Genomic DNA, 24,959 nt, shown 5'->3' on the forward strand with positions numbered 1-24,959 from the left:
GAAGACAGTTTTAAATCTAAAAGAACAGGCTCCATGGTAATCAGGACTTTGGCCTCGGGACACTTCAATTTCAAAATCTGAAGATTATGGGAAGAGACCTAGCCAGTCTGTGCACTTTCCCCATTTGTCTTTAGAGATGGTGGAAGCCATTCTTGGCATCAGGGGAGGAATGAACAGAGGTGAGGTTGATAGAGGCACCATCGCACACCCTCCCTGAGAGCTGCCAACACCAGGAGGAAGGCAGAGGTAGCTTCACACAGGAAGGTAGAAAGTTCCCTTCACTTCTTTAGGAGAGGTTCATTATCTCATGTCCTGTTCATCATCATTCAAAAGTGTTTATTAAGGGCCAGGTTGCACCAGACGTTGTACTTGTGTTGGACTCAGTCTACCAAGGATCATAAACAGGATGCCCATGGAGAGAGTGTTCACAGAGGGGACACACCACCTGTGTGTGAAGGGAAAACCGGGGCTCTTTACCAGGGCTCACACTTAAGCCTTACCTCCTGAGTCACCCTGGGGCTTCCTCATTCCCTGCAGAAAGCACACATCCAGGGCAGCCTCCTGACAGGGTGGACAGCTCTGGGCCTTCTGCTGAAGATGAAGATGAAGGCCAATGATACTGATTCAAGCACCTTATAAGCCAAAGCTCACCCAGGCAACCAGAGAAGGAAGAGGAGGATGCAACAGTGAATTTGCCCAGATCTTGGGCTTTAGCCATCTTTGACCAGGAATCAGCACCCCAAGGATGGCCGCATAAACCTCAGGCTTGCTGAACCTTACCTATCACTTCTCTCCTGGAAGTCCTCTTATGGCTGCAGACACAGGTCTTGGGGGACCTAGCTCCAAAGACAGGTTTGAGCTGAAATTGTAAAGCTTCAGTCCCAGGCCCTTTCAGTGGAGTGAGGCCCATCCATCACATACAGAGCTATAAAGGCACAGATTCCTGGGCCTCCCAGACCTGTGGAGCACACATAATCCCTAGTTCAGTGGGCATGTTTCTTTAGACGTACATGCGTTAAGAGTGGAATTATTGCTTATCGGATGGATTCATTTTCATCTTCACTAAATAATGCAAAATTGTTTTTCCAAAGTAGTTGTGACCAGTTTACATTCCACCAGCAGTATATGTGAATTCGGTGGTTCCTCAGTTTCACTAGCATTTGGTATTGGCAGACTGGAATTTCTGCCCCTAGTTTTACTCCTTTGTGTTGGAATTACAGTACAGAAATGAAGGAGTTGGGGTAGGGAGGTTTGGTCTGGTTTGGAAATGAATGATACTTTTGTCACCTGGCCTAAGTGAGAAAGCAAAAGTGCTCCGGTACCAACAAAGGGGTAAAATTGCTTATCTTCCAGGGGGGAGCAGAATCAAAAAAGAGAGAAATTTATTCGAGCTCTCATTTTAAGCTGAAGAAGAGTCAGATGCTTGAGGCACAAAAGAAACAAGAATGGCAGGAAGGATTAACCAGCAAGATTTGAGAAGAGAAACAGACTTAAAACCATTGAAGTAAAATTAAAAATAAAGTTATTAAACAGCTTAACAGGTTTGGAAGGCAGGAAATAGGCTATATAATCGGTCTGTTCTATAAGAGATACACAGATCCACTAATATTTTTTAGCAACATTTTAATTTTAGCAATGGAACCTACATAGAAAATGCAAATCTTAGAAGAGAAGCAGGATGGTTAGGAAATGGGGTGGGATATAGAGGGGAGGGCATTCAGGTAATGGATGTCCAAATTAAAGATGAAACTTGATGGAACAGAGAATACCCAGGGGGTATAGGCCTTTTTTGGGGCTTCCCACGTGGTGCTAGTGGTAAAGAACCCACCTAACATCGCAGGAGACGTAAGAGATGTGGGTTCGGTTCCTGGGTCAGAAAGATCCCTTGGAGAAAGGAATGGCAACCCACTCCAGTATTCTTGTCTGGAGAATCCCATGTAGCCTGTGGGCTACAGTCCATAGGATCATGAAGAGTTGGACACTACTGAAGCGACTTAGCACGCATGCATGCATAGGCTGCTTATACCCAGGACTATTCTTTTTTCACGTGGGCTGCTTTTGCTAATCAGCATGTTGGGTCAGTCTTTGTCAAAAAGAATTATGCACGGCTGTTGTCTGGGCTCACTCCAAGCACGTACCATTGTGACTCGCTGAGTCCATCTGAGTTGCATTGAACCCGCACTAGGACCGAGTATGAAACCACACTCAGGGTCATCGTTACCTGGAGTCTGTAAGGCAGGTCCCCAGGGGCTCGGCGTGAATGCTAGACAGGCCAGTCCTGCTTGGCGCCAGGACAGTTCACCACAGCTCAGAGCTGCCAATGGGTGACGATCACTTGTGGATGAGCAGGAGTTTTCATCCTCTGACCGCGGTGAGCTTGTAGACGTAAGCAGGGCTGTCATGGCTAAAACATGGGCATCTTCTGACACTGGCCCAAAGAATTTGTTCATAGTACAAATATCATACAAAACTGAGATAGAACTGCTGCTTCTGCATCCTAATGAAAATGATCATGTTTGACTTGATGGAGTAAACTCTGCAGAATCGGAGGCTTTGGTGTGCCCCTCTTGACTTTACACTGCCCTCACCGATAACCTTAGCACCTTCTTCAGGCTTCTCTTGTGGATGTTGGAGGGCCTTGCTGGATATTAGCTGTATCATCCCCTTATTTAGTGGGCAGTTGTCTTTCTTCAGATGTCCTGCACTGCAGATGTCTGTCTCTTTTGTCTGTTTTCCATTTCTCACTCCTACCAGCCCCTAGAGATCTTGGGATTCTTTCTGTGACAGGGCTATCAGAAAATGTAGCTTACACAGGCCCATAGAAATTGCCTCTGCTGCAATATGCATTCAGGTCTTTATTCTCACATGCAACAAAAGCTACAGCTTTGCTACAGTTGGAGATGATTTATGAGGTATGAATTATGCATAGGCAGGTAGCTAGAATGGATAGAGTTATTTGTCCAGTTGAGAAAGTCAAATGTTATACTCAGATGCCTCTCCATCCCCACTGTGTACAGTCCCTTCGCACTGTGGTCTGGCTTTCTGGTTCACCTGCACCACTCTTTTCTCTTCCCCATTTCACTCTGTCTATCCAGACCCAGTTTCACTCCCACTAACTACCGGATAGGTATCAGCTGGATAATGAACAAATGCTTTAGCCTGCTAGCACATAGCTAGGGGTATGTATCTTAGATTCAGTCAGGTGTGGGTTAAAATCGAAGTCAATTGAGCTATGAGTCCTTGGGCAAGTAGCTTGACATTCCTGTACTTATTCCTGCATCTGTAAAACAGTGCCAATGATGATAATTCCCAGTTCACAGGCTGTTGATGGATCAAATGAGATAATTTGCTTATTGCACGTAGCAATGCCTCGGGCACCGTAGTGAACACGCAGTAGAACAGACAGGTAGTTGTTTATGATCTGGCTTCATTTCCAGCCACCTTTTGAGCTGCACACATCCATTCCATTAAACTATAAGCTTTTTTTAGCAGGAGGTACCTTCATTCTGTAGCCCAGAGCCTCACAATAATCCCAACACACATTCCAGTGCTCTGTAAATATGGGACCAAGTCAAGTTAGCCCCTTGGAGCTGTGCCATACCACACCTCTGCTCTCCATGAGCAGCCCACCCCCTCCCCACCTGGGCCATGTCCAGTCACCTTTAGAGCTGCCAACCTGGGTGATTTGGGGCTCCCTCTGCACTCACTGCCCAACCCGAGTCCATTGACTCAGTGGCTTATCTCCGTCCTAAGTATATACAAGCGCCTCGAAGGCAGGACCTTATATACCTGACTTTATATCCACAGGTCCTTACACAGCTCCTGTCATGTAGAGAGAATAAGAATGTGTCTGCTGAACAAAGGCTGGAGGTAGGGCTGAGTGTAGATAAAAGGATGTGTGCAAAGCAACAAGAATGCAAGGGACTTGAGACAGTTGGAAACTGGTGATTTGTTACTATGGTGATTTCCGAGTAATTTTTGTTTAGGAGGATGGGAGGTTTGTTCTTATTTTTGTTGTCTTCTTAACTTCCTCATCTCTAGCAGTTCGGGAAGAGAACAGCTGTACCTAGCAACCCTAGGGTAGAGCAGGAGAGGAATAGAGTGGAGGTGTGGCGAGGGAAGAGGTGGGTCAAGACCAAAGCAGGTTATAAATGCCTGGGCTGGTTGAGCCAGGCCATAAGTTACTCTTCATTTTAGCCACAGAGCCAAGTGGAGAACATAGTCAAGTCTTCTGAAAACCACAGTAAGAAAGAGTGCTTTAAGCCAGAATGTAAAACAATTAAAAAAACTGTAGGACATAGAGATGCCCAGCTCCCATTACATTGGTAAAACTCTCATAATATTCATGATGCAGGCTCTGGCTGTGGCGGGGGACATCTGAGCATTCAAAGCCAAACCTGACCACATATCAAGGTCCCTCTATGAGTCCCCATGATTGATAAGATTCAGCCTAGGGCTGAGGAGAGTGGAGAGCTGTCTGGGGACTCAGTTCTGCCTGAATATGTGCAGAAGGGCTCTGGGCCCCTTCAGGAATGTGAGGCTTGGAATGAACCCTGAAGGCTGCTTGTCAAAGACTACTGGCTTGATTGATGAGGAAACCGGGCTGCACAGCGTTGGAGTGACATACTCCATACCACTTGGCTGCTCAGCAGCCTTGTTAAGGCTATGCCACTGCTTCCAGACCTTCTCTAAACCAGGTGCCTGGGACCAAGATGTCCTAGAAACTTGGAATCTAGCCCTAAACTAGATCACTTCAAGAAAAGAACACTGTAAGCCATAGTGTGAAAAAATAAAACCTGTAAGACATAACAGTGCCCAATTCCTATCATATCACTAAAATTTTCACATCATTAAATCTGTCTTCTAATGAGGAACAGAACATTCTTCTCAAAAGGCAGAATGGGATAGTCAGGTCCAGGTCTACTGACTGGGTGACTCTGGACAAGTTACTTAAGTTCTGTGAGCCCAAGGTCCCTGGTGGTTCAGTGGTAAAGAATCTGCCTGCCAAGCAAGAGATGCAAGTTTGATCCCTGGGTCAGGAAGATCTGCTGGAGGAGGGCATGGCAACCCACCCCAGTATTCTTGCCTGGGAAATCCCATGGACAGAGGATCCTGGTGGGCTTAAGCCCATGGGGTCACTACAGAGTCAAGACATGACTTAGCAACTAAACAACAAAGGTTTCTTAAAAATATAATACCCTGCTCTGCAGATTGAATGAAATGCCATATGTGAAGTACAAGCAGAAGATAAGTTCTTTGTAAATGGTAGCTATTGTTACAATTCATTATGCTTGTTATTCTACTAACCTACCTTAATCCAAGTTTAGCTGTCAGTGTCAAAGGAGGTTAGAAGCTCTTCTTGGTTCTAGAGTCTGAGGGAAAAGCAAACAGGTGGCCAGCAGAGCCCCAAACCCTTGACCTCTGTGTCAGATTTACTTCCTCCTTGTGTTGGGGTACAGGCTGCCTGTTATAACAAAAAGACCCCATTTCACTCCCCCCAGAAAACTAGTAGCTCACGGAGGATAGGTGTTCCTGCCTCTCGTGTTACGGTCAGAGATCAGAGCTTTGGGTGGTAAAGCTGAGTTCCAGAAGGCCATCCGGGCCCAGGTTCCTTCTGTCGTGCTGCTCTGCTCTTTCCTGGTGGGCTGCCATTCTCTGCCTGGTTAATGCCAGTTTACCAGCACCACATTCACTTTCCAGCCCACAGGAAGTGGGAAAGAGAAGGGAGGGCAGCCCACTCTCTCTTGAGGAATGCAAGAGTTGAGTGTATCACACCCACTCTCAACCAGTTGTCCAGAATTAAGTGACAGGGCCACACCGTAGCTGCAAGGGAGTCTGAAAATGTGGTCTCTAGCTGTCTAGCCACATACCTAGCTAAAATTCTGTTACTGTGGAAGAAGCAGGGTGGATTCGGTGAGACAGCTCTCCCTCACCAGCTTTCATCCACCCACTACTTTATTTTCAGTGATGTGGATTTGGACCTCTGACCCTTCAGCCCCAGGGCAACCGCATCTGATACCAGAATCCTACAAGCTCTCGGAAAAAGGCAAGATAAACAGCTGTGCTGTCTTTAAGGAGATAATCTCAGATTCAGTAACTCCACAAGACAACAACACTCTGGGGGAAAAAAAAATTCTGCCTTATATATATGCCAAGTGAAAAGTCAATATTGAATTGCTTTTACCATAAAATGTATGGTGGTATGTAAACTAAGTCTTCCCTCTTTTGGATTCGCTAACATAAATCTGACTGGATTTCGCCTGCCAACTAGATCATCAACGAGTAGTCCAGCCCACATAACCCAAGTTCCTCCCACACAACATGGCCACAGTTTGACATCCCAAATCCAAGTTTAGTAGCTCCTGGGGAAAGCATCACTGATTGCTTTCATTGGTTCCTTGTTCTCTTCCTCCTACTTATTATCTCCCTCCTCTAATTTCCTTGTGTCTGTGTTGGCATTCAGCTTTGTGTTCATGAGTGCGAGCTCTTGAGAAAGCGTCACTGAAGCAGGTACCACATAATCAAGCTCCTTGGGCTCACTAAGGGTGAGGAAATGAAACTCAAGGGGAAGGCAGAGACTGTTCTCGTTCCCTTTAGGCGAGGAGATGGCAGGAGGAGGCTGCCCAGAGGCAGCTGGCCTCTATGCTCTCTTTGTTCCTATCGCCACCCTCACAGTTGTTCCCTGTCCCAATGGAGGCCGTGGAATTAGGGGTCTGTTTTCTGATAGCCAGTTTATCAGCATTCATGCCAAAATAGCTGCCAAGAAGCTTTGAAATTCTAAACCGCTGCAAGGGATGCAGAAGTTACGGCTGCTGGTGTTGCTGATTCCTTGCAACTTGAGAAAGTGCCAACATAAAGATCCAGGGGAGGAGGGACCAGGCTTCATGTCCTTCTTCAAAGAAAAGGCCTCAGCCTCAGTTCCAGAAACACAGTGCAAATGGCCCCACCACCAGATTCTCAGGGAAGGAGATTTTGACGGGCTCTGACTTCATAAACCAGATACATAATCAGTGGAGAGGGAAGTTGCGGTCAACACAGACACGCGCTCAAGGGCAAAAAAGAAGAAAGTAAAATATGCTTACTCAGAGTCCATTCTGTTTCTTTAAAGGAATGGATCTTCCTGGCTGGAACTGGTGAATTAAAGGAAAAAAAGAATTCACTGTTTTTTGAAAGGAGGAGGCCCCATTTGCAGAATCATCTGGCAAGGAACCTCTATAGACCCTGGAAAGATTGGCAGAGCTAGTTTTTGTCCAGCCGTGGAGAGCGAACCCCCTCGGCTTTCATTCTCCGGGTTGGCAGGGAGGGGATGTTGATGACGCCTGTTCAAGCAGCTGCTTTGTGCTAGTGTGTTTTCTTGTGGCTCTGCCAGGTGACAGCCTGACCCTCGGGCCCTCGGCCAGTTCAACCCAGAAAGCCAGTGTCTGCCACCATGCCCCAGATGTGACACTGACTTTCCTGTCTCTCTTTGCTGATTCACAAATAGAAGCCTACTTTTTTGTTTTTATTTTTGTTTTCCTGTGATTGTTTTTCGATAACAGGGCCAAGGAGAGTGGAAAGAGGCTTGACCCCAAAGATTTACATTAGGAAGAAACATCTCTGTTGGAACTTTTATGTTTCTGAAAACCTTCAGGTCAAATAAACCTCTGTTGGTTATTCCATGTGCTGCTTGGATTGCCCCAGATGCTAGGGCTTGTGGCTCAGAAGTCAAGGTCTCAGAAGGCTGAACATCCCAACAGGAAAGGGTGAAGGCAACAAGAGGACAAGTGAGAGCAAAATTCGGAACTTTTCTGTGTGGTGCCCCAAGCAAGTCCCTTTGCCTGTAACAAGCATCCCAAGAACAGCAGTACTTTGCTTCATCCTCCACCCTCTTGGATCCATGCCCATGTGGGGTCTTCAGGCCTGTGCTCACAGAGAGGTCCTACAGATCCTCCATAACCAGAGCCCCTTGGTTGGGTTTCAAGGGTGACTTAAGTATCGTCATCCTGAGTTTACTCGGTTTCCCCAGCCACCTAGGAACTTGGGACCTAGAGATTCTCGAGAACCCATTCAGCCAGCCACCCCACTCCTGGTTCTGTTAGCCCAGATTCTGCCACTCGCCATCTCCATGGTCCTCTGAGTCGATTGTATATCACAGCTTTGCTCAGTCTGTGCCCCTAATTAGATTTCTCTGGGGTCTCTATGTCCATTCGCCACCCACACTCAATTCTGCTCCCTCACTGCCCACTTCCCAGCACAGGTGTGATGAAAACACACTCAGAAGTCTCTCTGTCTCTCTGTCCTTTGGTACCTTTTATCTTGACAACTTCTGGAAGGAGCGGTTGCCTCTTAGTAGCCTTGGGAATCGATCACTGTCTCTCCCTCTCTTAATTTTTCAGTTCACAATGCATACATCATCATTTTACAGTTGTTATCCACTTATACACAAATTAAGTCAGTAATTGATGAGAGTAAAAGGACCTTTCTTATTAACAAGTCAAGACGATTTATTCTCATTTTTTAAAATGGTGGATTCTCAGTATAGAAAATCTGAGAAACAAAGAAACCAAGAAGACGTTGCCCATGATGTTATCCCCTGCACACAACCAGCAAATGTCTTGGTATCTTTCCTTCCAAAGATTTCTCTAGGCGTTTGTTACCTACTTGCAATCTTGTGACCCTTCTTATTATAGCAGGAGCACTTTTTCCCTGTTAGTAATCATTTTCTTTAAGCATAAGTTTTAACTTCTGTTTAACTTTACATTATGGCCTTACAATATACTTAGCTATTGTCTTCTTATTAAATAATTAGCACACTTTATAATTTTTTGAATTATAAGTAACACCTCATAGGATCTCTTCATGTGTCATTTTTTTAAAAAAGCATCTCTCTAGCACAGACTCAGAGGTTAAAGAGAAGACCCATTTTCAAGTTTGGGGTTTTTTTTTAATAATGTTGCCTTGTTGATTTACAAAAAGTTACCTGCTAACTCCTGGTCGTCTGTCAGCGGTGTATGAGAATAGTCATCACTATTGGGCAAACATCTTCTTAAAATTTCATTGACTTAGAGGTGCAAGTAACTCACCAATCTAAATTGTGTTACCACTGAAGGCAAATATATTTTAAGGTTGTTTTTTACTTTCTTTGAATTGCCAGCTCACATGCTTTCCTATTTACCTAATCTTAGAGTTGTCTTATCTGTATAAATTCCTTATGTGTTAACCCTAGAGAATTGAAAGCATATGTCCACACAAAAGCTTGTTCATGAATGTTTACAGCAGCATTATTCATAATAGTCAAAAGTGGGAACAACCCACACGTCTATCAGCTGATGATCAATAAACAAGTGATATATCCATACAATAGAGTACTTTTCAGCCATAAAAAGGAATGAAGTACTAAGCCATCTATGAATGTTATGCCAAGTAGCCAGTCAGAAAAGCCACATACTGTGCAGAAGAGGCAAATCCATAGAGACATAAAGTAGATTGGTGTTGCCAAGGGCTAGGCTGAGAACGGGATGGGAAATAATTGCTTAATGGGTACACGTTTCTTTTTGGGGTGATGAAAATGTTGGAATTAGATAGTGGTGATGGTTCCTTTGCAAATATATTAAAAACCACTAAACTGTACACTTTAAGAGGGTGATTTTATGGCATATGAAATATATCTCAATAAAAATAAGACAAAATTTTAAAGTGCTAACCACAAGGAATTTTTCCATGGTCCAAGAAGTGATGGGGGAAGGTCTGAAGAACAATCAGTGCCCTGTTTCTTTCTGAACCCTTTGTTTGGCATAGACAGTTTAAATCTACCTTTATTTTTATCACCATTCACTCTTGTCCTAACCGTGACATCCAAAAGTGAAGTGAGTGTAAGAAGAAAGTGTTCTTCACTCCTTTTGGAGCTTTTCCACGGTTTGCTATTAAAACCTCATTTGTGCATTTGGGTTTGGGAATGGTTCCAGCAGTTAGTTGACTGCAGTGTTAAATCTCACCATTGGGGTCTAATGCTTCCATTTCTTTTTATTAAGTGCTTGTGGGTCCCTGGGTGTCAGGGAATGGAAGGTTGCACAGAGGGAAAGAGAATGTGTTGCCAGGGTATCAGCTGCCGCCTAGCAGCCTGAGGGTCATTTGAACAGGACAAGCCAGAAAGAGGAAGCCAGCAGATGTTCTAGGTGCCAGGAATGTGGCTTTTTCTTAAAGTAATGTGACATTTTAAGAGTGATTTCTATTAGTTCAGTTCCCTTGCTCTGTGGTATGGAGCAAGGTCCTTCCTCCTCACCCTCCAAAGGCCGTTGTTGCAAAGCCGAGCGTCAGTGATCCGATGAGTCCAACTCCACCTCTTATTATTTCTGAATCAAAGTTTTAACTTGATTTTTCAGTAGGCTCTGGTTCTGCCACTGTTGCCTGTGGAAAGGGTCTGCCTTGTAGATGTTCCTGCTTTCACTTCTTCTCTCCACAAAGATGTAATATTATTTTATCACCTGTGTTTGGTGGGGGGAGCTCTCACTCTGAGGGCTCCCCAGAGTAGAAACCTATTATTGTTGTGCTTGGAGGAAGCATTACATGTGTATAGCTCAGTTTATGCAGTCAACATGTTCCAGAAAGTTTACATAATGTAAAGCACATCATGTTTTCAGTGCAGTAGGACAGCTCTGTTTTACACTAAGGAACCCAATGCTGACTCCTTTCTGATATCTATAAATATCCTGCCATGTCTAGGAAGTATCAGGAAACTAAGGGTTGCTCTAATGTCATTGGCACAAACGTTCATTAAGATGCCAAACCACATCAAGGAAGCTGGTGACTCACCATACCTGGCGTGGTACCAGCACCCTTGCTGAGCCCGCTGTCTCAAGGGGTGGGCTGGGGATCTGGAGGAGCGGGGCCCAGTCCCTGAAATCAGGGCATGCATTAGTCATGCACATGAGGGTGGGTTCTGTGGAGTCAGGGACCTTCTCCACCGGTCTCTCCCTCCACTCCTCCCACCCTGGTGCCCACACCCTTGTGTGGACTGACCTAGATTCCATGGGGCAGGAGGCAAAGCTAGTGTAGAGGCTCCATGGGCTGGCCAAGAAGTCAGCCTGTCTGGCTTCAAATCCCATCCCCACCCCTGACTGAGCTGTAGACAAATTCCCGAACCTCTTTGATCCTCCATTGTACAGTGAGAGCAAAGAGCAATCCCCCATCTTAGGGTTGTCATGAAAATTTAGTGAGAAGACACATTCCAGTACATAGCAGGGCACCTGGCTTGCAGGGCACCTTTGCTTAATGGTCATCGCTGCTGAGATTGGGAGCCTTCATCTCTGTGATGCCCCATCCCACCAGAATATAATAAGTATTTGTTTTCTGTTGCCCTGTAACAAATTATGACAAACTTCCTGATTTAAAACAATGCCCATTTATCAGCTAACAGTTCTGAGTCACAAGTCCAGACGCAATGTGGCTGCTCTCTCTGCTTGCAAGGCTGAAATCAGTGTATTGGCTAATAGCATTCTCATCTGGAAGCTTGAATGGGGAAGAATTCATTTCCAGGTTTTTTAGGCTTCTTGACCCAACTCAGTAGTTCCTTGTGGTTGTAGGACTGAGGTCCCCGTTTCTTTGCAATCTGCCAGGTGGGGGCTGTTCTCAGCTCCTAGAGGCCACCCATATTTCTGGCCACGTAACTCCTGTCTTCAAAGCCAGCAGGGGAAAATATCCCTTCCATGAAATGCCTTTCACACTTTGAATCTACTTCTCCAAAAAAAGGCCAGTTCCTTACAAGGGCTCACATGATAATGTCAGGTCTATCTAGGATAATCCCTTTTCAATTAAAACCAACTGTGCCAAATAAGAGAGCCTAAACACAGGAGCCATGATTCCATCATCCACAAGTCCCAGGGACTATCTGGGGCTTATCTACAGGAGGTGGGGATCTTGGGCACACCTTAGAGTTCTGCAACACCTTTTCAACAAGGCAGGTACTTCACGCCTGCCTTCCAGTTGGCAGCAAAAAGAGGATTTTCCCTCACTGGCATGGTCTTTTGTGTTCATTTTTCATAACTGGGCTGCAGCCACTGGCTGGACCCAGCACCAATGCTGTGTGTGGTTCAGACCTCAAGTATTTACGTCTCTAAAATGCCATCCCAGCTGTGACCTTTTCCCTGCTTTGGGAAGTGTTTGTGCTTCATAAAGGGTTGAGTGTGGTCCTGTCTCTCTCTAGCCTCCCCAGACATCCCTGGTCCCTCTGTCCTGGCTGTCCCCATCAGACAGCACTGCCTGCAGGGGGTCAGGACCCAGGATCCCACAGAGAGGAGAGCCATATTGTAAAAGATATGAAAACGCTGAGACACTGGAGTGACAGATACTGTGGCCCAATTACCACTGCTACCAGTGAGGCCCTCCTCTGTCTCCGAATGTCCTGCGTCCAGCTGTTCCATGGGGAAAGCTAAGGAAAGCCTTCCCCAGACTCTCAGGGATTAGTTTCCCCATCGAGGACACAGAAATATATACCTCAGATTGATTCTTGTGGGTATTTCCAGTCTTACAAGGATCAAGAGTTCCCTGCCATGAGTCTTCTGTCCTGAAGTCAATCCATTTCTCATGTGACTCTGCCACATCTTATCCATTTGCCTCGCTATTACTGTTGACTAGAAAAGGGTGTTTGGTTGTGAAGCTGCCAGTTTTTGCTTTTTCCCCAGAGAAGTCGATGCAGCTGTGCAGTCAATCTACAGTTGAGCTTTGAATACCTTTCCAGCTGTCCCCAGCTCAGTTACTTGTGTCTGGTTTCCAGGTTCTTAATTTAGTTCCCTTTCCCATTCTTTTACTTTCCTCGTGATACCCACCCAGGTAGAGCAGAGAGCAGCTAAAGGGATGGTGAATGAGAGCCCCAGGAATCATGCCACATCAGCACCCAGGCCAGTGTGTTCTCCCTGTCACTCTCCAGAATCTGGGCTGTCAAGAGCCTTGCTGCCACTTACGTCTGAGAGCTCTTCTCTTCTCCACACCCACCTCGGTTGGTTTTTCAGGCAAAGTGCTTACATTGTTGAAATTGTTGTCGGTTTCACCTTCCTCCTCCTGCTATTCTATTTGTGTGTCTCAAGAGAAAATAATTTGCTTTTTGCAGAAGACCGCCAGTGGCTATTTTCCTTTTCTGGTACTTAGCTCTCTCACATGCCTGAAATCTCACAAGTCCTGCTGTGGTGTAACCTGGGCATACAGGTGTTGCTTCATTGATTGGCATATGAGGAAATGTGGGTGAATCTGGGTTTAATGTGCATCTAACCAACCGGACCGGGTTCTGTGGCATCAGTGGAGGGAATGTACATTCCACCAGACTCATGCTAGACCAAAGTAGCCTGTGCCCAGAGTAGCGGATAGATTCCATCCTTCATGTCAGCTTCCGTCAACCACTCAAGGGCTATGTGAAAAAGGATTCTGAGGCCACCTATGTGATGGATGGGTGATGTCCATCACTCTCATAGGAAGAGGGCGTGGAAGTCCTGGGATGATTCTTTCTTTAGTGATTTCTGCCCATTGTTTCATGCTTTTGTGGCACATATGAAAGCACCCACAAGACTAAGGAAATTTTAAGTAAATCAGGTTTTACTTACATAGTAGAAGCAGAGCCCCTATGTTCGCAGAAGGACTGGAGAATAGGGGTCTTCACAGCTCTAATCTATACCTTAACCACAGGTACAGGATCCTGCTGGTCAAAGTGCTATGCATCAGTTTTTCTAGGCATGGTAATGTGCGGAGGACAATGGTCATGATGTATGATTTACTGATCAGAGTACTCCCAGGGCCCCACTTTTGAATGGCATTATTCAGCATTTCCCAGTGCCGCACAGATCTTGAGCTAGTGTATTAGTGCTTTATATGTTCACGATGGATGCACAGCATGGGCCATAAAAGCCACACTACAGAACTGTACATAATAAGGATGTTTTTATTTTAACCTGAATGCTCAGAACTTTTCTTCATGGCAAGGAGCCTGAAGTCACACTCAGTACAACTCATAGCATCTTCTGACCCCTTTCATCAGGAAATAGTCTGACCACCTCAAGTGGGAAGAAGAAGACCACAAGTTCTTATACAAATATTTTTATTGAAATGTAGCTTTTAATGACTTGAGCCTGCATTTCCTGATTTATTTCCTTTTCTTCATGTTTGTCAACAAAGTGAAGAGGATAAGCAAGATCCAAGTAGAAACATTTCTTATGCAAAATTGCAAGCACGTGAAGGTGTAACAGAGCTGTCCCTTCTAGAAAAGAGAATTGTTTTCTACAATTCTGATTGAGTTTGGGGTTTCTGCATTTAACATGTAACACATAACTTATTGAGTACCTGCTGTGTTTCAGGCACTGTTCTGGGCAATGGGGATGCAATAACGAAACAAAAACCAAAGAATAATCGCTGCTTCCAAGGAGCTTACTATTTGTTTCCTTCCATTGTTTCATAGAATTATATAAAAGCTGTTAAACATTTATTACAGTAGTAATACTTTTTTTTAGTAGATTTTTTCTTTTTGGATATTTGTGAGTTACATTTTATTTGGGGCAAAATGAAGACTGCAGCCCCAGAGGCAGCACCTTAGATAGCTCTGAGAGACTGGTCCCAGTAGATTCTTAAAAGATTTTTTTTCTTAGTTTGGTTAGATGTAGGGTTCTGTTTTCAATAGGTTTCTGATGTAGGGGGTTTTTTTGATAGAATTGAAAGAGTAGTTTGTAGTGAGAGTTCTCAGTGGTTTTAGATTATATACTCTGTCACAGGAATGAACTTCTTGAGAAAAAAACAGCACTTTGTGTCAGTTTTTTAAATTGCCTTTTTCGCCCCAGCATACCTGTTCTTCCAAGGAAGGCATTCTGGACTGCAGTGTTAATCACATGCGTATAAGGAAAACAGCTCTTATACTGTTTCAAAGATATAGCTATAAATTCTGTCTTCTTCGTAATTCAGGATTTCTCAAGCTCCGTGCATTCACATTTGGAGCCAGGTAATTCTCTGTTGTTAGAGGCTGTCTCGTTCACCCTAGGAGGCTTTGCAGCACCCTTAGTCTCTTGCCATTGGATACCAGCAGTCCTCCTTACCCTCAAGTTGTGCAGCCAGACATGTCCCTTGGTCATGGGCCACCAAGTCCCCCGCAGCTGAGAACCACTGGCATGAATGATGTGATTCTGTGATGCAGGTCACACATCCTCCGATTACAGCAGGTCAGTGGAATCTCTGAGAAAAGCACCTAGGACAAGCAGTGTGTTATTGGCGTTTGTAGAAGCTCAGGGCAACGTTCCACCATGAAAGGGTTAATATGAAGTGAGCAAGATATTTACCAGTCTTGTGAAGTAACACCAACAACAAATGATGAAAATCCTTCAGCCAATCATGCCTTGGAGATACTTTGCATTTCTTATTGGAAACTTGTTAAAAATCACATTCATTTACCATAAGTTAGAGAGCATGTTGGACAGAGTACACTGTAAGTTAATCTGGAATGATTTACGCGTAAATGTGTTCCAGATTTGGTGAGCTCAGCTCGAGCAGCAGGCGGCTTGTTTCCAAACATTTCCATTCTCAGGAACTGACATTCAGTTCAATAAGTATTTACTGAAACATGTAATGTGAGAGGGCCTTAAACAGTCTGATATTGCTTCCATGACCCCAGCTGGCATGGAAGCAGTGCTCAGAAAAGTGCCCCCCCAGAGTGTCTGTGTCTGATGTGGCACCCCCATTTTGGTTTGCAAGATATAGAGAGATACTAGTTCCTTCCTTGCCCTTCACCGCCTCATGTCCCCTCTCGTCCTGTACCAGCTGTACTCTCCCCGGTGGATACATGTAATTACACGTGATGTCATGTGTTTCTTATTTGGTTCTTTGGTCCCAAATGGGCCACTTTTCAGAACTTGGCAGGGACATCCATTGCATTTTCTACCTCCCCGCCAACAGCTGGACAGGGTATTGCAGTCCAAAGTGGGGTCATTTAACCAACTCACCTTCCATTTTTTAATCTTCTTCACGTCTCACACATGCCGGTAGATTCTAAAACACAGGGCACGGTGCTGATAAAAGTTGCTGGAAGAAGGATTGGCTTTGAGGCAGAAAGGATAAAAGAGAAACAGTGGTTAGAGAATTTCCGCTCATTCAGTTGCTCTTTATTGAGCACCCACTATGTGCCAGCCACTGGCAATATAGCAATGACAAAAATGGACAGGACACTGCTCTCCTGGAGCTCACAGTCTACTGGGCAGTGAGACACGTGGGAAGGCCGTGTTTTCATATGGCACAATAGATGCTGTAAAGAGAGAAACCAAGATGCCATATGAGCAGTGAGGAAGAGCAGCACCCCAGCCTGGGGGATGGCGGGGAATTAGAGAAGGCTTTGCAGAGGAAGTGGTGTCTTAACTGAGACATGAAGATTATATTGTGTATCATAGAGGGAGAGGGAGGGACCCACTTCCCTGGTGGTCCAGTGGTTAAGACTTCACCTTCCAATGCAGGGAGTGTGGGTTCAGTCCCCGGTCAGGAAGCTAAGATCCCACATATCTCCATAGGCAAAAACCAAAACATAAACCAGAAACACCACTGTAACAAATAAAGACTGTTTTTAAATGGTCCATATTAAAAAAAAAAAAAACAGAGAGGAGAGGATAAAGGGGTTCAAAGCCATGTTCCAAGGACGAAAGGTGAGTGGGAAGAATAGAATCTTAAGCACTGAGAAGTTAGGCATGTTTAGATGGTAGAGTGAGAGACAGGAGGGCTGAGAAGTAAATGAAGAGGAGCCAGTGACAGACGAGCTTCAGGACTCTTACGAGAACACTTGGGTCTTAGCTGATGCCCTTTACTGAGACCAGCACCGACACAGTAGGTTTAATTGGAAGGAGGATGGGGTGACAGTGACTCAAGTTTTAATTCACCACTAATTCTAGAATATGGGAATGAGCTTTTAAGTGTTTCTGAAAGATGTCAAAAGCTAATGGAAATTTAAAAAATTAATTAGCCTGTTTAAATGATTTTGTGACTGTAGGCTATCATGACATCCTGCAAATACACTCAGCCCTCTCAGTTTCTGCCAACTGTATTTTTTCATCTAGTGATTATTTCTTAATTTTGATACTTATCATCTTATTGCTTAAAATTTAGCAAATGTGTGTCTGTGAATGAGTACCCATGAATGAAGAAGTACAGTAAGCTATTTAAGGGCTATATTCTGGCTTTTCCAACATGCCTGTATTCTCTTTAGATTTCCTTTGCTGTGATGGAGGGTTTTATTCTAATGTTTTATTCTAATACTGCACAGATTAATTTTTGAGAGCATACACTATTTTTTAAGATGACTAGAGAAAACCAAGTTATATTTTTGGACAGTCTTTAGGCAGATATCTGATATTACAGGATTGTAAGGGTGCAGACCTCATGTGAGGGAAAATACTGCATGGTGAACATAATGCTGTGTGTTGATCCCACTGCCAGAGCATATGAGGGATAAATGTGATGGTCAAGTTAAGGGCATTGAGATTGCTTCCAACCGCCAACCCTAGCCTCAGCTTTCCATGGCCCTCTAGGCGTGAAATACTGCATGAGAACTTTGTAAAAGATTCCCCTTTATAGTCAAGCGACCCAGCCACTAGGGGGCATCCAAGTTCACGTGCCTCTTTCTGTTTGTTTTCCACAGGAATTTAGATAATGGGCTGTGTGCAATGTAAGGACAAAGAAGCAACAAAACTGACGGAGGAGAGGGATGGCAGTCTGAACCAGAGCTCCGGGTACCGCTATGGTACAGACCCCACTCCTCAGCACTACCCCAGCTTCGGTGTGACCTCCATCCCGAACTACAACAACTTCCACGGGGCCGGGGGCCAAGGACTCACCGTCTTTGGGGGTGTGAACTCTTCGTCTCATACTGGGACCTTGCGAACAAGAGGAGGAACAGGTCAGGATGAAGCTACTCTTAAATCTTTTAGCCATTGAACATTTGTGCTCCTTTGGCGTTTAAGTTTTTAACCACTCTCCAGCTCCCTGCTACCAGATGAAAGGCTCTTAAAATCACTAAAGCTTGATGGACAAATCTAGATACCAGCAACAGCGGCATGGGGGTCCCCCAGCTGCTGTTCTGTGAGAATCCTGTGAGGGTTACGAGGCACAACTTTCTGCTGAGTCATTTGAGGCCAGTGGCTCTCAACCTTGGCTGGATGGCTTGGAATACTTAGGCAGCTTTTTCAAAATATAGATACCTGAGCCCCACCCCCACCCCCAATCCCAGATCTTTTGAATCAGAAGTTTCAGGACTGGATATGAGCATGGATGTTTTGAGTTCTCCAGCTATGAAAGCACTCCTTCCCCACAACCCCCAGTTCAGACTGTTTCCAGGGGAGTACCTGCCCTTTCAGCTTTCTAATTAACCTCCATCCTGCCGGTCACTTCCCAGCTGGTGGGCTCATTTGGCTATATTATTTTTTGGCAATTTGTCTCCACTGATTCTCTCTCTAATCCTCCCATTGTCTTCTATATGACAGAGTTTATCAGCGCTCAAGTATTTTCATCTCTTTTGTATTTTAAAATTGAATCTTATGTATCCTTAAGGGATCTTCTCTTTTTTTTTTTTTAACTTTTCCTTTTCTTTTCCCTAGGCTGTGTTTCACTGCTATGTGCATTTGCTGACTTAGCTAATACTTTGTAAAATATCTGGCGTGTGTTCTCAGACATATGTTTTCTGAAATATTTGTAAGATATCTCATGCATCCTTAATCTTCCAAAGCCTCTCCCAGTATGTGAACCATGGTAACTAGATATTTGACATAACTTGTTCCAAAACTGTCTTATTTATTATAAAAGTTTTTTAAATATATATATATAATACATCAATCCATATGTTCTCAGTTCAGCTGGGAGCAGAGGTCTTATAAAATAGCCCACTATTACTTTTTACGTGGGGAATTGGCACTACCCTGCACCCAACAGGGTAGTGTAGTTATATCCAGGGGACCTGACCCAGAGCTTTGGGCAACTAGCTACTTCTGTGCTGCCAACACTTCACACTCTGTTCAGTAGAAAAAAATATTTATTTTCATCCTTATGGTGAATGTAGCTTTCCCTTGAGAGCAGGCCTTTCATGGGTGACTGGAGGCTGGGCACACTTCCTTATCCTTCCAGCCTTCCTGGAAGGCACCTGGAATGGGGGGCTGAAGGAAAGAAATCATCAGGCAGTCTAGGGACGTCTGTCTCTGGAGGATGCAGCGGGGAAAACGGGCCAGAGATGCACCCAGCACACACACCCCGTGCCTGCTGGGAGAAGGCGCGCGCTCTGCTGTCTCCCCCTGGGCCTCATGTGGCTCCTCATGGGGGCAAAGCGTGTCTTGTCAGTGCTGCAGAGCGCTGCCCATCTGAACTGAATGTTGCTACTTGTTGCCCTTGGTTGTGGCCAAAATGTAATATTAATATCTGTCTATTCTCGAAGACTCATTCCAAGTGTGCAGAGAGAAATCCTTCAGCCCTGGGTTTTAGTCAGCTCAAATAATGCTTCCTTTCACAAAGACTGAGGCATAAATTCAGCTCGTGACTCTGGTTTCACGCATTAGTTACAACACTGCCTGATGTTATCAGTGCTGATTAGATGTAAATTTTGAGAATGAGGCTTTAGTGAAGATTTAATCTCTTGGAATTAATTTTCCCTGGTGTAATAATCTCTCCCATTTTGATTTTGTTTTTTGTCAGGAGTGACCCTGTTTGTGGCCCTTTATGACTATGAAGCACGGACGGAAGATGACCTGAGTTTTCACAAAGGAGAAAAATTTCAAATATTGAACAGCTCGTAAGTTCGGAGAGGGAGAAGAAAGCAGGCATGCCTTTCAGGCCGGGAAGTGATTCTAGTGTTAGCAGTCTGCACCTTTTTTCATATCTCTGAAATGCTAAGAGAGCACTTGCTCATCAATCCATTAATTCTTAGCAATTTAACTTGAGGAAAGAAGAGTCAATGAACCAGTGTGGTATTCTATGGTTCTGTGTGTCCAGGGAGCTTTTTGGGAGCATAGAAGCAGAGTCAATGGTTTTGGTTTAAAGGCTGTGGAAACACCAGGATCTCCCTCTACAAATCCACAGTTTCAGATGATTGGCATGGGGCTTGCCTGTCCACATTACCCTCTCTCTGCCCTGAGATTTTCTTCAGATTTCACGTGTCACCCTGGCCTCATGTAACGCTGGCAACACATTCCATTTTCAAAACCGCTAGATATTCTAATTGGTGAAGCCTGTGGAGGCATTTTGCCATAATGAAAATTTGCAATTGAAACCTTTGTAAGGGGGAAGGAGAACCGATTTGGCCCTCTTGAGAATGACTACAGTGCATGCCTTTTCAGTGTGGCCAGTAGGAACAGCCCGTTATGCAGGCAATGGGGAAACGTCAAGGGTGAGAATCACTCATGTTTCAAATCCTCCATTTAATACTTCCTTTAGGGAGAGTAAAATATGAGTCCGATTTCCCTTCAGTTTTTAAATATTGTGTCTATTAGGCTCAGGCAAGGTGCACAGGTCAGGGCCCTCCAGAAAAATTCAGGCTCAGAAGAAAATGATGTCCCCTGTGTCTTAGTCAGGCCCCCTCCCCTACTCCTCACGTTTCCCTCATGAGCGCCCCCTAGTGTCTGGGAAAAATAAGGGCGGAGAGCCCCTTAGGAAGGTCCAGTTAATCTGCCCTCTGCCCTTTGAGCAAACTGGATTGCGTGATGGTGGAAGGGCCCGGACGCCTGGCACTTCTGCTTTCCCACAGCCCTGCTCACCCTGCACATCCCAGGAAAGAGGAGTAGTCCTTGGAGCAAGGAACTCCCCCAGGCCCTGAACATTGCCTCCTTGTAAAGCCCTCCCCTCCTCTCAAATGCCCCCAACTCAGGACGACCTTTCAAGGGCAGGAATGAAATTCCTCCCATATTAGGCCAGTGACTCTTCCAGACATCAGAAGGAACTGTCTCTGTAGTTATAGGATTGGGTTGTTTTTTTTTCAATTTATTATTGTCACCATTAACAGGGGGGTGGATGGGATTTTTTTTTAACTTTTTATTTAAATTACATATGGTCAAGTGTACAGATCAAAAGTGTGCATGGTGGTGCTCACATAATAACACCACTCAACTGAAAAATAGTTCAGGTGGTACCTTGTATGTCATACGTATTTTACCACAGTTTTTTTAAAGTGTACCATTTGCAGAATTTTCACAAACCAAACATACCTATATAACGTGTACCGGGATCAAGAACATTACCTGCCCACCCCACCCCCCAGCCCTCCTCCTGTAGCCACAGGAATTTTTCTTTAACTAGTGAACAGCTGCTCTTTGTTGAGGGCTCTTAGGTGCCAGCCATGTGCTAAGTTGCAGATGTTCTCATTTGCCCTTCACAGCAACTGAGGTGTGGCTTGTAGTCATCTTTTGACATAGGAGGAGCCAGAGGCTCAGGATAGAGAGCAGCCCAGGTACGTGGAGCTAGCAAGTGGCAGAGCCGAGGGTGAGATGTGGGGATGGCATACGGAGTGCAGTGTCAGGCTCGGGGCTGGAAAGGCCCAAGTCAGAGGAAACTGCGCCATTGGAGTTACATACAGGTTTGAGGGGAAGTGGGAGAGGGGGCATTTGGCTTTGATGCCTTCTGATTTCTGATTCCTTGTTGTTAATTCGATGCTCAGATGAATGCTTCTTGTCAGAGGCTGCTAATTTCGAGCTCTAAAATACCACCCTCCTTCCCCTCCCTATTTTATTCAGTATTTCCTAAATGCCAAGGTTGGTTAGAACTTTTCAATTCATTTGTAACTTCTAAAAGGTAAGAATTGAAAAATATAGGAAATACCTTAAGTGACTCTCGTAGGTTTTCTCCACACTCACATGGGTCCACACACCAGGTTTGCAGGGCACTTGGGAAGCCAGTCGTTGCCAAAATCTTAATTTGTGACTTCCTCCTTTGTTAAGCTGGGTCAGATCTGGAATGGCTTCTGATTGGAATTTTGGAGAAGCACTCAAGGAAGATCCGATCTACCTCAATCTATATTTCGTGATTTGCATGCATGGTCTTTAATGTTTACAGGAGGCATTTGAGGCTCTGACCTGTTCCCTTAGAAGACAATATTATAAAGGACTTTTTTTCCCCTTTAATGTTCTTCCTTCTTGCCAGTGGAATTTCTCATCCTACGTGCCATTTAAATGCCCTTTTTCAAGGTTATGGAGCGTTGAAAATAAAGTTCTTGTAACAAACACAATATCCCGAAGTCAAGGGTAATAACAGGGAAGGGAAAATGGTGAAGGAAAAACAAAGCAGCAGTGCAGAACCAGATGGCGCGCGACTCCCTCCCCTTCCCCAGCCTCTCTGGGCCCCTGGCTCCCACCCCTTGAAAGACAAGGAGGGACCAGGCTGTGTTCTCCCTGGGGCAGCTGCCACACCCCCGTGTGGGCCCTCCCACTCCTTTCCCTGTCAGGGGGCTGAAGCTGAAGGCCTCCGGGCAGGCTTTTGTGCTTTAAGGTGCAGCGTACACCGTGTGATGTGCTTGTGTGGCTGTGCCCCTGGCCCGAGCTGGAGGCACTGCTTCCCACCACGGGGAGGAGAGGTCCCTCCCTAACCGGTGAAGGTGCTCAGTGCAGGGTGTTCGGACATTACTAAACTTGATCCATTTTTGAATACAGAATTCATCTGTTTTATTCCTATTTTTGCATTTCATGACTACTGCTGCACCACCAGAAGCAGCAACTCTAAAATATAATCAGTGTTTTACAGAGTGGAACAGTGCTCATGGCCTAGGGTGCTGTCAATAGTCGTGTCCAACTCTTTGCAACCCCATGGACTGGAGCCCGCCAGGCTCCTCTGTCCATGGAATTTTCCAGGCAAGAATCCTGGAGTGGGTTGCCATTTCCTCCTCCGGGGGATCTTCCCAACCCAGGGATCAAACCCACTTCTCCTGCATTGGCAGGTGGATTCTTTGTCAGTGACCCACCTGGGAAGCCCCCATGGCTTACGGTAGTGACTCCTTTAAAGTTCTTTTCATTGTAATAAGAAGAAATCTGGTTTAGAGCCCATGTAAGCTTTTGACCAAATTGTTATGGATATGCTCTGTGAGAGTAAGATGGGTGGTGACCAAATTTAGAAAGAATCCAGCATTTATAATAATAATGCGCCAAAGCTCCATAGATCAAGGCTGACTTCTGTTTGCAAATGTCATTTCCTGGCTCCATCAGGGCTCCAAACTCCCAGCTCCTGGGACCACAAGCCCTCTGAGCAGCTCTGGGGAATGGGAAGAGGTTCTTTTAATATGTGTTTAAACTAGAGCAAGAGGGGAAGCTGTGATGGAAATTTCTATTCTAAACCAGAGCCAAGGCTTAAATCATGTATTTGAATCAGACCAAGATAACAGTTGAAGAAAAGTCTCACCAACTCTTAAATTAATGAAATAACTGGACTGTAAGAACTGTTTAAAGAAATGCAATTTTAATAATACTAATTACTCGTGGTAACTCAAAGAAAAAGTAACCTAGTAAAGATCCTGTTTTCCTAAATCAAGCTGAATAATTTGCATAGAGTATGTTATTTATTTGCAAGTGAATTGGGCTTCCAGTGTATTAAAAAGTGATTTATTCATCTGCTCAGAAGGGTCCTTTTGCTATCTTGAGTCTATACCAGCCTGTCTGGGCACAACATGTGAGTTACTACATTGTGTCCTTGTCACCTCCTTTGGTGGAGAAAGGGACCCTAGATGGCCTCGAAAAGAGAAAAGGATTTTATCTTTCTCAGCTTCTCATGAGTGACTGAAAACCTTTGTGAGATTAATAGAGGCATTCAAGAGAAAATTGTGAATTCCTAATACATGACTTTAGAATGATCTGATAGTTGGATTCTAATCAGTGCTAAACTATTTAGGTGCCAAAACCAAAATGAGATAGTTAATGCTCAATTTGAAATGGAAAGAACTTGATCACCTGGATAAGGCTGTGCTTGTCACAACTTGCAGCAAAGTATATTGGTTTCCTGTCCCAGATGACATTTCCATGCACCTGAAAATTGATAGTATCGACTTTTTTTTCTAAATTCAAATCAATTAGAACTAACTCAATGAAGGTTATTTTGCAGTAAAAAATAAGCCTCTGCTGCAAGTACTTAATATTTTCCTTACTATTTGGGAGATTTCCCAGATGTGTGTGTGATGGGAAGCACAGAGAAAGAGAAGAAAGCCTGGAAGTGATATGTACTGTTATTTTCTATAATGAAATGTCTCCATCTAGTGGAAGTTCAGAGCAGTAAATGTCACCACGTTAAAATGATAATGGCTCCAAAGCAGTTTCCTTAAACACATGCAGTGTGCAAAGAAAAAAATAAACTTCCACATATGTTCTTAGATGATGTCCTTACAACTGCACGTATTTCCCTTGACAGATGTAGAAATGAAACCAATACAAACTGTTACAGTGTTAACATTTGTAATGTCATAATTTGAACCTGAAAGGCAGAGGGACAAGCTCGGGGAGCTACACAGGGTAGATGCCACACAGCCAGTATCAGTCTAGTTCTTAAGTTGGGTGGTAGGTTCACAAGTGTTCATATGTAACTGTAGTCTGTGGTATGCATAAATTACTCCATGAACTAAATTTAAAATTATTAATAAAGGAATTTCTAGGTGCACCTATTTCCCTCTTTTGATTGATTTGTTTAAATTTAATAGAGTAATGAAAGACTGGAAAACTAATTAGAACATCAGTTTTTAAAGGCTTTGCGAGCACCCTGTTTCCTTGGGAACTCTTCTGTGCCGCTTGTGCCACCTGACACTTCCCGCAGCTACACCTGTGGCACCAATGGGCTTGTCACCGTCTGTCTGTCGTGTGAAATCCTGTCTGGAGTGGCTGCTCATCATCACCTTGCTCAGGGTCAGGCTTTAGAGCTTGGGTCACAGAGTGAGGCTTGCGTTTAACACGGAGGCTGGTCCTCCTCCACTAATTGCATCCATCTGGGGAGGACGCTGACCACGGTCCAGAGCCAGCATTTCTCTT

The 24,959-nt window shown here is 44.6% G+C and overlaps 1 protein-coding gene across 11 annotated transcripts in view; it reads left to right on the forward strand.

Moving 5' to 3' along the window:
• The window catches only part of FYN (FYN proto-oncogene, Src family tyrosine kinase), a 211,610-nt gene that overhangs the window by 140,668 nt on the left and 45,983 nt on the right, over nucleotides 1-24,959 (forward strand). For 7 of the 11 annotated variants that reach the window (XM_086317251.1, XM_086317257.1, XM_086317261.1 and 4 more), the window contains 2 exons: nucleotides 17,627-17,884; nucleotides 19,666-19,762. In XM_086317251.1, the coding sequence (XP_086173377.1) occupies nucleotides 17,638-17,884; nucleotides 19,666-19,762 (344 nt within the window). In that variant the 5' untranslated portion in view covers nucleotides 17,627-17,637. Of the gene's footprint in view, nucleotides 1-5,965; nucleotides 6,047-14,795; nucleotides 14,954-17,626; nucleotides 17,885-19,665; nucleotides 19,763-24,959 lie in introns of those variants that run through there. The other 4 variants (XM_086317252.1, XM_086317260.1, XM_086317255.1 and 1 more) reach the window with 2 other exon arrangements.

This window comes from Bos grunniens, chromosome 9 (genome assembly GCF_055505025.1).
Source record: "Bos grunniens cultivar Pamir isolate PY7600 chromosome 9, Bosgru_T2T1.0, whole genome shotgun sequence".
NCBI lineage: Eukaryota > Metazoa > Chordata > Mammalia > Artiodactyla > Bovidae > Bos > Bos grunniens.